The 11,603-nt window shown below is 40.0% G+C and overlaps 1 protein-coding gene across 4 annotated transcripts in view; it reads left to right on the top strand.

Annotated features, from left to right (window-relative positions):
* The first annotated feature begins 474 nt into the window (after window positions 1–474).
* The window catches only part of ERCC6L2 (ERCC excision repair 6 like 2), a 154,115-nt gene continuing 142,986 nt past the window's right edge, over window positions 475–11,603 (top strand). For 2 of the 4 annotated variants that reach the window (XM_037056201.1, XM_037056205.1), the window contains exons 1-2: window positions 476–905; window positions 5,656–6,080. In XM_037056201.1, the coding sequence (XP_036912096.1) occupies window positions 860–905; window positions 5,656–6,080 (471 nt within the window). In that variant the 5' untranslated portion in view covers window positions 476–859. Of the gene's footprint in view, window positions 906–5,655; window positions 6,081–9,455; window positions 9,681–11,603 lie in introns of those variants that run through there. The other 2 variants (XM_037056203.1, XM_037056202.1) reach the window with 2 other exon arrangements.

The following is an 11,603-nucleotide window of genomic DNA, read 5'->3' as shown; positions in this document are numbered from 1 at the left end:
AAATTTCCACTAGATATTTATGACTTAGTATATTTTAGTGTGTGACTCAATAAAACTGCGCTAGTTCACTCAGCCTCCCGTGGGTGCCCCAAGGCGTGGGCGTCCCACCGAGCTGACACAGCACTCCAAGAGAGGCCTGCTGGCCTCCTGAAGTTCCTGGGTTCGCAGTTTGAACGGAGAAGTCAAACCAAACGTAAACCAGATCACCGGGAGGACCGCCTGCTGTCAGAACGCCACTCTTCCCGCCCGCCCTTAAAGGACCACCACAGAACCGAGCGCCCGAATTCCTTCCAGATTACTTTAGGAGACGAAAGATACTGCACCTCGTGAGCGAGCGAGAGCCCACCTCGCCACATTTAAAACCACTGCGGACTTCTGTGTTACAGCCCTCTAGGGGTAGAAAAGACCCTAAAAGGATTGCTCCGCCCATATAATGCAAATTTGGTTCTCGCGAGATCCCGATGACAGTTCGGAAGCGTGATCTCGCGACAGCTTGCGAGTCCAGGTTGGAAATTGTGGTAGGCGGCAGCTGGAGGCCCAGCTTTGTGAGGGAGAATTAGGGGGTCGACAGGCACGTCGACTGTCCTCCAGCGGCGGTGGGGCCCGAGACGACTAGGGGAGGGCCTCCCTGTCAGCCTGCACAGCGCTTTGCGGCTCTGCCGCTGCCTCCGACGCTACCAATCCTCCCTGGACCTCATCAGGCTGCACCTTTGATCCCTCTCTCCCCGTGGTGTCGGGAGTCTAGGGAGGCGATGTACGGAGGGACGGCGGGAGGTGGTGTTGGCCGCAGTTTTCGGGCTCGCCACCTCCTCGCGGCGTCCGGGAGCCACCAGGCTTCCAGGCCCCACCCCCTGTCCAGATGGATCCCTCCGCCCCGAACTCTGGCGTGGAAACCGCCGGCAAAGGTATAAACTCTGCGCTTGCCTATCTCCTGACATCTGTCTTAACTGCGCCGGGTTGGATCAGTTTCTGCCAGTTCCTTTAGGGTTGGAATTTTACCCTGTGGCTCCTCTGCGTGACAGCTTGAGATTGCGAACCTCTTCAAGTCTGGGGCCGATGTTTTCCGATTCAGTGCTGAGAACCCGGACTCTGGAGTCATAACTGCCTTTGGATTTACTACTTGCTGAGCTCTCTTACTTGCTGAGCAAGTTGCTGGGGTTATTAAATGAGATGATATATGCAAAGCACTTATGTGTGACCCAGCGTCTAGCCCATAGTAAGCGTTCAGTAAATGTTTGATATTTTCCTTCTTTGTCCTTGTACGCCCCAGTTCCTTGTGAATGGTGGAAGTTTGTTAAGTAGATGAAAAAAGGTTGAGATATTTAGTTCAGTTTACTACACAAAGAGCTTAATATATGATGTATTGAGTTCAGGGTGTTTATGGAGTCACGAAGAGAGGGTTTAAGAAGGATTTGATTATCTGCCACAAGTCATCTGGGATCTCTTCTTGTCCCCATAATTAATAGCTTTCATTATAGAGCTATGACAAAAGCTTGAGTGCATGTTCTGTGCCCAGCAATATGCCAATTGTTTATCTACATGCTTTCTTTGGGGACAGTCTTGATCTCATTAAATAGATGAGGAATTCAGAGCTAATGTTCAAAGAGGTGTATGTAACAAGCCAAAACTCTGAAGACCAAAAATAATAACACTTTAACCTAGGGATCACAAATGTCAATACTTATAGAAACCCAGCAAGTGAAATAAATAAATGAAGCTGCTGAGTGGAGATTATAGTGACGGGGATGCTCATGCCTCAGTTAAAAGGAGCAGGGCTACTCAGTTCCAGGGAATTGTTCACTCGTGTGAACTGGTACAACATGATAGCTTCAAGATCAGATGGTTTGGTTCATATCCAGGCTCTGCCATCTTATACCTGTGTGGCCGTGGGCAACTTGGTTAACCTTTATCTGTTCCACTATTTGTAAAATGGAACTGATAATATTACTTACAGGAAGGAATGAAAGGGTTGTTGTGAGGCTTAAGTGAACTACTCACCTAAAGAACATGCTAGCATACATAAAGCCTTTGAATGTTAGCTATGTGTAGATATTTGTTAATTCTACAATATTGACTTTTCAAACGTTCTAAGTGTCCAGGTTGTAGTGGTAAACACAAATTAAGCCCTGCTCTAGGGAATTTATATTTAAGTTGGGGAAATAGACAATAGCAGGTAGTTAATATTTTTCTCAAAAAAATGGAATAAAGCAGGGTAAAGGAAGAGAGAATGTCAGGGAGTGCTATTTTAGATTGGGTGATCAGAGGTGACACTCTAAGTAGATGGCATTTAAGCAGAGACCTGAATGAAGTGAAAGAATCAGTCACTTTGGTATGTAGGGGGAATGCTGTAGGAAGGAACCGAAATCTCAGGGGCCCTGAGGTGGGGGCATGCTTGCCATGGTGAGGAATAGCAAGGAGGCCAGTTTGGAAGGCAAGAGTGAGGAAAGGTAGGATATGAGTTAAAGAGGAAAACCAGGACCACATCACAAGGAGCCTTACACTCACCCCAACCCCATGTTCCATTCAGTCCAGTATGAAATGCTCCCAATTTAAGCTATTTATTCTGCAGTTTGAATCTTGAGAGTTTCCAACTCAAACTTACTTAGTTCAAGAAATTAGCCATAATCAGGAACCAAGTAGATTTCCATATTTTTTTGTGTGAAGCCCATAGGCTTCTACCCATCCTGTACTCTTTGACTGACATAGTTTTCTTAGACTTTCTTCCTTTTTCCATTTTTTCCTCAATACTCTTTCTTACAGCACACTGTTCTCTTCTTCCAAAGCACTTACTATAATTTAATGTTTGTAAATTTATTAGTGTCTCCCTCAGTAAATATCAAGAATCTATGAGATCAAGGATGTGTTTATGTTAAGAAATTCAGCACATGTTTATTGAATGCCTACTGTGTGTTGGTCCTGGGGATAAAATTTTGAACAACACAGACATTTTTTTCAAAGAACTTATTTTCTAGTGGGAAAGACACAAACAAGTAAACATGATAAATATTGTGATATGTGCTATGGAGGCAATAAAATATTGAGCTAGGGAATAATGAGGTACCCTGCTTTAAATGAGGTAGTCAGAGACAAAATCTCCAAGGAGGTGACATAAAAACAGCAGAGAAAAGACCCGCTTAGCATGTCTGAATCAAGGAAAATATTGAAAGATTAAGGTGAAGTAAGTAGGAGCAGATCATACAGGGGTTTATAGACTATATAGTAAGGAATTTGGACTTTATTCTTTGTGTAGTGGATGGTTACTTGAAGATTTTAAGTTAAAGATTTGCTAATTTGTATTTTTAAATAATCAATGTTGCTGCTATATGGAAAATGGATTGTAGGGGGAAAATAGTGGCAGCAGAGAGAATGGTCAGAAGCTTGTAGCAGTAATTTAGGAGAAAGCCGAAGCTGAAGGTGGCATGCTTTAGGGCAGAAGTTAGCAAATTGTACTCATGGGCCAAATCTGGCACACCTTTATTTTTAAGATTTTATTTATTTATCTTTAGAGAGCGGAAAAGGGAGGTAGAAAGAGAGGGAGAGGGGCAGTGATGTGCAAGAGAAACATCAATCCTCCATCCGTTGCCTCTTGCCTGTCCCCAACTGGGGACCTGGCCCACAACCCATGCCATGCCCTGACTAGAAATTGAACTGGCATCCTTTCAGTTCGCAGGTTGGTGCTTAATCCACTGAGCCACACCAGTCAGGGCTGGCACATTTTTTTTGTAGATAAAGTTTTACTGGGACACAGCCATGCCCTTATATTTATGTGTTGTCTGGCTACTTTTGTGTTACAAGGGCAAGACTCAAGATAGCCTTGAAGATCTAAATTAACAAGTAGCTAAAACCTAACTCTACAGAATAGTTTGCCGACAGTTGTGTCAGAGAGTTCTTTCATGGAGGAAAGTAATACACTTTTGAAGTAGAGCCAGCAAGACATTCTGATGGACTGAATGCAGGGAGTAATACAAAAAGAGGACTAAGGGCAGACGAAAGGTTTTCTACCTTGAAAAGTTTTTACACAATGATGCCATTTGATGAAATTCAGGAAGTCTGGTTCTAACAAGGTTTGGTCACAATAATTTTTGACTTTATTTTTTCATATTGTACCCATTGTGTGGAATAGTATTTGATTAATAATTGGTGCCAAGACATGGACTTTGAGTAATGAAGAAATTAATGGATTTTAGGTGTTTAAAAATTAGAAGGCATTTGCTGAGTAGGCAAACAATTCATATGAAACAAAAATAATGTCTTAAGAATTGCTATAGGGGTTGATTTAGATTTTAAAGCCCAATACTACTGTTTTGAAAAGAGTAGTATGAAAATTGATCTATGTGTTATTTCCTGTACAGTGAATCAGAGTTTTAGTTTAACATTTAAACTTTGTCTTTTAGACCAGTGTAGCAGTTCTTAAATAGTTTGGATCCAAATATTAGAGTGGGAGAACGAATTTTTCTTTGTACTTCTGATTGCTTTGCAAAAACACAGCCTTACTAAAGGTAGTGGGAATAATGGTTTTACTTTTGAGGAACTGATGGGATATAGCATAATTAGCTATTCTTAAGAAAGTATAGTCATACTAGTTATATTATTATATAACCATCAATGTTATAAAAACCTAACTTGAAATCATCAAGAAGACCCTAAGAAACTATACCAGTGGTTACTGGATCTCAGTGAGAAATGTATGACAAAAATAATTCTTACTATTCTTACAGTTGTAGCCATACAGTTCCTCTGGGGTTCTTGCTTTAAGAAATTCCATTTGTAAAATTATTTTTACCTAATTTCTTTATTTGGTACTTTTTAATTGCACCAATAATATATTCTATAGAGAGTTCCCTCGCCATTCATAGTGCTGTATTTTCTGAATAGAAAATAAAGTAGCTGTACAGTTAAACACGGAATAAATTCATGTATGTAGAGGTCAGACTCTTTAAAAATATCAGAATCTTAACAGTAAGATCTTAGAATTCATCTGTGTTTTGTTTCTTTTTAAAGAATCTTAACTCTTTAAACCTGGAAGAGAAAAAACCTTGAGAAGGCATGACACATTACTGAATTGGAGGTTAGTTGTAAACATACGTACAAAGCAACAGTTTAGAAGAAGCAGTATTGATAGAAGAAACAGCTATCTCCAGAGAAAGACGATGGAATATAAAAAGGAAGACAGAAGAATCAAAAGCATTGCTGTCCAGAAAATTTTAGCTTTCTCCTTACCAAGTCCTATTCACCATTACTCTAACTATCCTGAATGATATTATGAATGTCATTATGAATATTTAAATCAGTGGTTCCAAACCCTGGGCTGTGCAGCAGAATCAGTTTTTTAATTTGACAATAACCACCACCAAAAAAAAACCCCTAATAAAACCAGATGCCCATGGCCTACATACACTGAATCAGAATCAAAAGAGGTAGTGCCCAAGCATACATGGGGAGATTGTGACACAGCCACGATGAGAACCACTGGGAATAAATTATGTGCCCTTTCTCCTGCTTTTTATAGGAGAACATCTGATGATATTTATTAGGAAAATATCTATACATTTGGAAAGAGGATTTATGTGAGGTATTTCTTATAAGCAGTGGATAAATGAAGTGGTACTGTGTAAACTAGATTTGGAAACTTTACTTTCTTCTTTATTATTACAGACATATGGTGTCCAGGAGAAAGATGCCTTGTCCCTTCTCCAGATGATGAAAAACTTTGTGAAGCAAGCATAAAATCCATCACAGTGGATGAAAATGGGAAGTCGTTTGCAGTCATCTTATATTCAGATTTTCAAGAAAGGAAAGTACCTCTTAAAAGACTTCAAGAAGTAAAACCTGTTAAAGAGTGTTCTAGGAATTTCATATTCGATGATGAAGATTTAGAAAAACCTTATTTCCCAGACCGAAAATTTCCATCATCTGCTGTTGCTTTTCAATTATCTGAAAATGGAGACTCTATTCCTTATACTATTAATAGGTATTTGAGAGACTATCAAAGGGAAGGAGCCCAGTTTCTTTATGGACACTTCATCCAAGGAAGAGGGTGTATTCTTGGTGATGATATGGGACTTGGAAAGACAGTACAGGTGATTATTTTAATTACTTTATAATTAAAATTCCATAAAGTCATTTTATCATATACATGAATAGATGCCATCCAGAAATTTCTATTTTAACTCTTGAGTACTTATGGTAGCGTGTGTGTGTGCGCGTGCACGCGAGCGTGCGCGAGGGCGTGTATACGGGTACATGCGCACTGTGTGTGTATGTCACACTCACCTGACAGTAAAGTCCTCAAAGTTTAGGACAGTACCTTAGTCATTATTTTATCTTCAGTACCTACTTAGTATTTATGAAATATATTATTCAAAATAATATTTTGGTGTAACATGGCTTGATTTTACCTTTGGTAATACTAGTACTAAGACATCAATTATATTTATAAAATAGTTGAACTTTCTTAGTAATACTTTATAGAAAGAAATTATTCTGACAATTGTTGAGCTGTATAGCATGGTTGAATTGATTCTTACAGGCCTTTTGTGCATGTCGTATCAGGAGTTTCTTAATCTGGGATCCCTGGGCCGCTAGGAATTCTATTGGTAGAATTCAGAGAGGCCTCCGATTTCCCTAAATGTGTGCTGGAATTTGTACATGTATTATATACTTTTCCGCAGAGAGGATCTATGAGAGTTATCTATTGCTGTACAACAGATACTCCAAAATTTAGTATCTTAGGAATGATACACATTTATCGTATTGTCGTTTCTGTGGGTCAGAAATTTAAGTACAGTTTAGCTAGATCCTCTGGCTCTGATACAAGGCTATCGTCCTACCTCAGAGTAGGGAGCATCCACTTCCTAACTCACGTGGTTTTAGGTAGGATTCAGTTCCTTGTGGGTTGTTTGATGCCTCAGTTGGTTCCTTGCACATGGTCCTCTGCTTGGAGCTTTTCCCAACATGGCAGCATACTTCATCAGGAAGAGCAAATGAGGGGGCAAGAGAGAGCACTATTAACACAGAAGTCATGGTCATTGGTGACCTAATCACAGAAGAGACAGCTTCTCACTTTTTCCATGTTCACTTCTTAAGGAGCAAATTGCTGGTTCATCCATACTCAAGGGGAGGAGATTAAACAAGGTTATGAATACCAAGAGGTGGGGGTTATTGGGAACCCTATCCAAAGTTGCCTACCCCAGGATCTTTTCCTTTCATTGGATTTTCTTTTTTAAAAAATATATTTTATTGATTATACCATTACAGTTGTTCTATTCCCCTCCTTCATTCCCCTTCACCCTGCACACCCCTCCCCCACCCTTCCCCCCCTTTAGTTTATGACCACGTGTCTCAAGTTCTTTAGATTCTATATTTCCCCTACTATTCTTGCCCTCCCCCATCTGTTTTTTACATACCGTCTATGCTACTTATTTTCTGTATCTTCTCCCCCCTTCTCCTCCTCCCACTCCCCTGTTGCTAACCCTCCATGTATTCTTCATTTCTATGGTTCTACTCCTGATCTAGCTGTCCTCTTGGTTTGCTTTTGTTTTAGGTGTGGTTGTTAGTAACTGTGAGTTTGCTGTCCTTTCACTGTTCCTATTTTTTATCTTCTTTTTCTTAGATAAGTCCCTTTAACATTTCATATAATAAGGGCTTGGTGATGATGAACTCCTTGAACTTGACCTTATCTGAGAAGCACTTTATCTGCCCTTCCATTCTAAATGAAAGTTTTGCTGGATAAAGCAATCTTGGCTGTAGGTCTTTGGATTTCATGACTTGGAATACTTCCTTCCAGCCCCTTCTTGCCTGTAAGGTCTCTTTTGAGAAATCTGCTGACAGTCTGATGGGAACTCCTTTGTAGATGACTGTCCCCCCTTATCTCTTGCTGCTTCTAGGATTCTCTCCTTCATTTTAATCTTGGCTAATGTAATTCTGATGTGCGTTGGTGTGTTCCTTCTTGGGTCCAACTTCTTTGAGACTCTCTGAGCTTCCTGGATTTCCTGGAAGTCTATTTTCTTTGTCAGACTGGGGAAGTTCTCCTTTATTATTTATTCAAAAAAGTTTTCCACTTGTGGCTGTTTCTTTTCCCCTTCTGGTACCCCTATAATTTGGATGTTGGAACGTTTAAAGATGTCCTGGAGGTTCCTAAGCCTCTCCTCATTTTTTTGAATTCTTGTAACTTCACTTTTTCCTGCTTCATCATTTCTTCCTTTCTTCTGGTCCACCCCCTTGATTTGAGTCCCAGTTTCCTTTCCATCACTATTGGTTTCCTGTGCATTTCCCTTCATTTCAATTAGTTTAGCCTTCATATGTTCCTCTAATTTGTGGCTAAAATCAACCAGTTCTGTGAGCATCCTGATCACCAGTGTCTTGAATTGTGCATCTGAGAGTTTCGCTATTTCCTGGTTGCTTAGAGTTATTGGCTCTGGGGCTTTGAGCTCTTCTTGAGCCCTGTTTTGGACTGTTCGTGCCTGTTACGTATGAGGAGCGGAGCCCTAGGTGTTCACCAGGGCTGGGCCACTCAGTTGCTGGGTTGTGACGCTGTTTGTGGGGACGGTGCCAAAGGAAAGCAATGGTGGGCCCCCTCTGCTGCCTCCCGCCACCACCGCAGGCCATGCAGTCTGTCCTACTGCTTGTGAATGTGTGAACGCAGTCAGCCTGCTGCTGGGGTCTGTGCAGTCCATCTCACTGCTCACTTCCCTGCTGGTTTATCTGAGAGTGAATGTGTGACCACAGCCAGCCCACTGCCCCAAGCCCTCACTGGGTCAGCCCGAGGCGGAGCTGCCTGGGCGCCAGGGGTCAGGGGATCTGTCTTGCCTGTCCCTGCTCCGCTGCTGGCTCCGCCCCTCTTACCGGTCTGGTTGAATGGTTTGTTGCTGTCGGACTTCTGTATAGTTCAATTTTCTGTTCTTTGGCTGCATCTTTGTTTACTAAACCTTTGTTGTATTCAAATTTGGTTGTGGGAGAATGCCCAGTGTTTCCACCTATGCCTCCATCTTGGCCTTTCATTGGATTTTCAAAGAGGTTTATGATCCGAAGAGTTTAGAGTTCTGAATCTACACTTTACATTAAATAATCACTCTGGACTTACAGGGGTATTTATCTAGTTTGTGATTAAGTCTTTCCTTTCTTATAAATGAATTTACGTGATTTTATTCCTCATGACACCTTTATTGTTACAATTCAAAGGTAAGCAAAAAAGTAATTTAACATTTAAAAGTAGCCAAATGAATGCAACTATATATGAAGCTCTGCAGTAAAAAGCTAAAGTAAAATTAAGTTACCATCAGCCATATGTTCTGCTTCTTTAAATCTAGACAATGCACATAGTGTTAGGCTTGCACATTGAAGGTGTTAGATAATTGCTTGGGGAATAAACGAATTTGCTTTCTCAGGAGAATGTGTGGCAAGAATAAAGAAAGGAGCCTTTTAGAAACTACTGTTGGTGACCAAATCATACAGATGAATTCTAGAAGAAAATAAATAATAAATCTCTTTTGTAACTCTTTACATATACTAGTACTGTTTTTGCCCATGCTAGGAATGTTCTTTCCCACTCTTCTTTGATTAGCCCATGGCTGTTCATCTTCAAGGTCGGAAACATGAGGGTGCTACAGAAAGTGACCTGCGCTTTCAGAATGCCTACTCGAAAACTACTAAGTGCAGTTCTGATTCTTCTGGATGTTGAGGTTCAAATGTAGTTTTCATTTCTGAAGCCAGTGTTACAGAGAAATTCCCTTTATTTCATGTTTCATAGAATTATTTTTAAAGTGATTTTAGTGAATAATTTTGTATTTCCCATTGCACTGAAATCATTGGAAGGCTTTGAGTTGTGTTATATGTTGTGGAAGTCTTTGAGGGCTTGTCTACTTAAGATTATGAAATAGTTTCTGTACTAATTTGGATACTTAGCTGGATTTGCCTGATCCTTGGGGACCTAGTTCTCTGGTTCTTATAACTCAGAGACTAATTTCTACATAAATAAGCAGTTTGGGAGACCCATATAAGATAGAGCTTCCATAGATATAATGACTAAGCCAGTCGAAGAAATATGAACAACAGTTAATGAGTTCACTAGAATTTCAAAATGTAGTAGAATTAGTAACATTTACTGTTTGAACTACAGTATTATCTTCTTTTATTCTTCATTTTATTTCCTTTCTGATTTTATTCTTTAGTTTCTCCATTCTTACCTTCTAAGTTGGCCATAATATGAAATTGAGCTCTTCTTTTTTTAGAATTATATTTTATTGATTATTCTATAACAGTTGTCCCAATATTTACCCCCTTGCCTCCCTCTATCCAGCATCCCCACTCCCTTAGGCAATCACTACACCATTGTCCCTGTCCATGCATCATCGGTATAACTCCTTTGGCTACTCCATTTTCTATACTGTACTTTATATCCCCCTATTCTGTAACTACTCATTTGTATTTTTTAATCCCCTCACATCTTCACCCATTCTCCCACACCCCCTCCCATCTGGCAACTATCAGAATGCTCTCCGTATCCATGATTCTGTCTCTGCTCTTCTTGTTTGCTTAGTTTGTTTTTAAGATTCAATTGTTGATAGATATGTATTTATTGCCATTTTGTTGTTCATAGTTTTTAAAAAATATTTTACTTATTTATCTTTAGAGGGGAAGGGAAGGAGAGAGGGAGAGAAATATCAATGTATGGTTGCCTCTTGTGTGTCCCCTGCTGGGAACTGGCCTGCAACCCAGGCATGTGCCCTGACTGGGAATTGAACTGCGATCTTCTGGGTTGCAGGCCCCCGCTCAATCCACTGAGCTATACCAGCCAGGGCATGTTCATAGTTTTGATCTTCTTATTTTTCTCAAATAAGTCCCTTTAACATTTCATATAATAATGGTTTGGTAATGATTAACCCCTTTAGTTTTTCCTTATCTTGGAAGATCTTTATCTGCCCTTTAATTTTAAATTATATTTTTGCTGGGTAGAACAATCTTGGCTGTACGTGCCCGCTTTTCATCACTTTGAATATTTCTTGCCAATCCTTGTAGCCTGCAAAATTTCTTTTGAGAAATCAGGGGACAGTCTTATGGGAACTCCCCTGTAGGTAACTAACTGCTTTTCTCTTGCTGCTTTTAAGATTCTCTCTTTATCTTTAACCTTTGACATTTTAATTATGATGTGTCCTAGAGAGGGTCTCTTTGCATCCATCTTGTTGGGGACTCTCTATGCTTCCTTGGACTTGCATGTCTATTTCTTTCACCAAATTTGGGAAGTTTTCTTTCATTATATTTTCAAATAGATTTCCAATTTCTTGCTGTTTCTTCTCTCCTTCTAACACCCCTATGATGCGAATGTTGGAATGCTTGAGGTTGTCCCTTAGGCTGCTTAACTATTCTTGTTTTTATGGATTATGTTTTCTTCTTGTTCTGATTGGTTGTTTTGTGCTTCCTTATGTTCCAAATTATTGATTTGATTGCAGGCTTTATTCACTCTACTGTTGTTTCCCTGAAAATCATTCTTTATTTCAATTACTGTTTTGTTTGTTTTGACTGGATCTTTTTTATGTTGTTCAGGTCCTCACTACTAAGTTCCTTGAACATCCTTATAATCAGTATTTTGAACTCTGCATCTGATG

The sequence above is a fragment of the Sturnira hondurensis genome, unplaced genomic scaffold (assembly GCF_014824575.4).
Source record: "Sturnira hondurensis isolate 20B ecotype Veracruz unplaced genomic scaffold, ASM1482457v3 Scaffold0008860, whole genome shotgun sequence".
NCBI lineage: Eukaryota > Metazoa > Chordata > Mammalia > Chiroptera > Phyllostomidae > Sturnira > Sturnira hondurensis.
The sequence above is the reverse complement of the archived record's forward strand: the minus strand, read 5'-3'. Positions and strand labels throughout refer to the sequence as shown.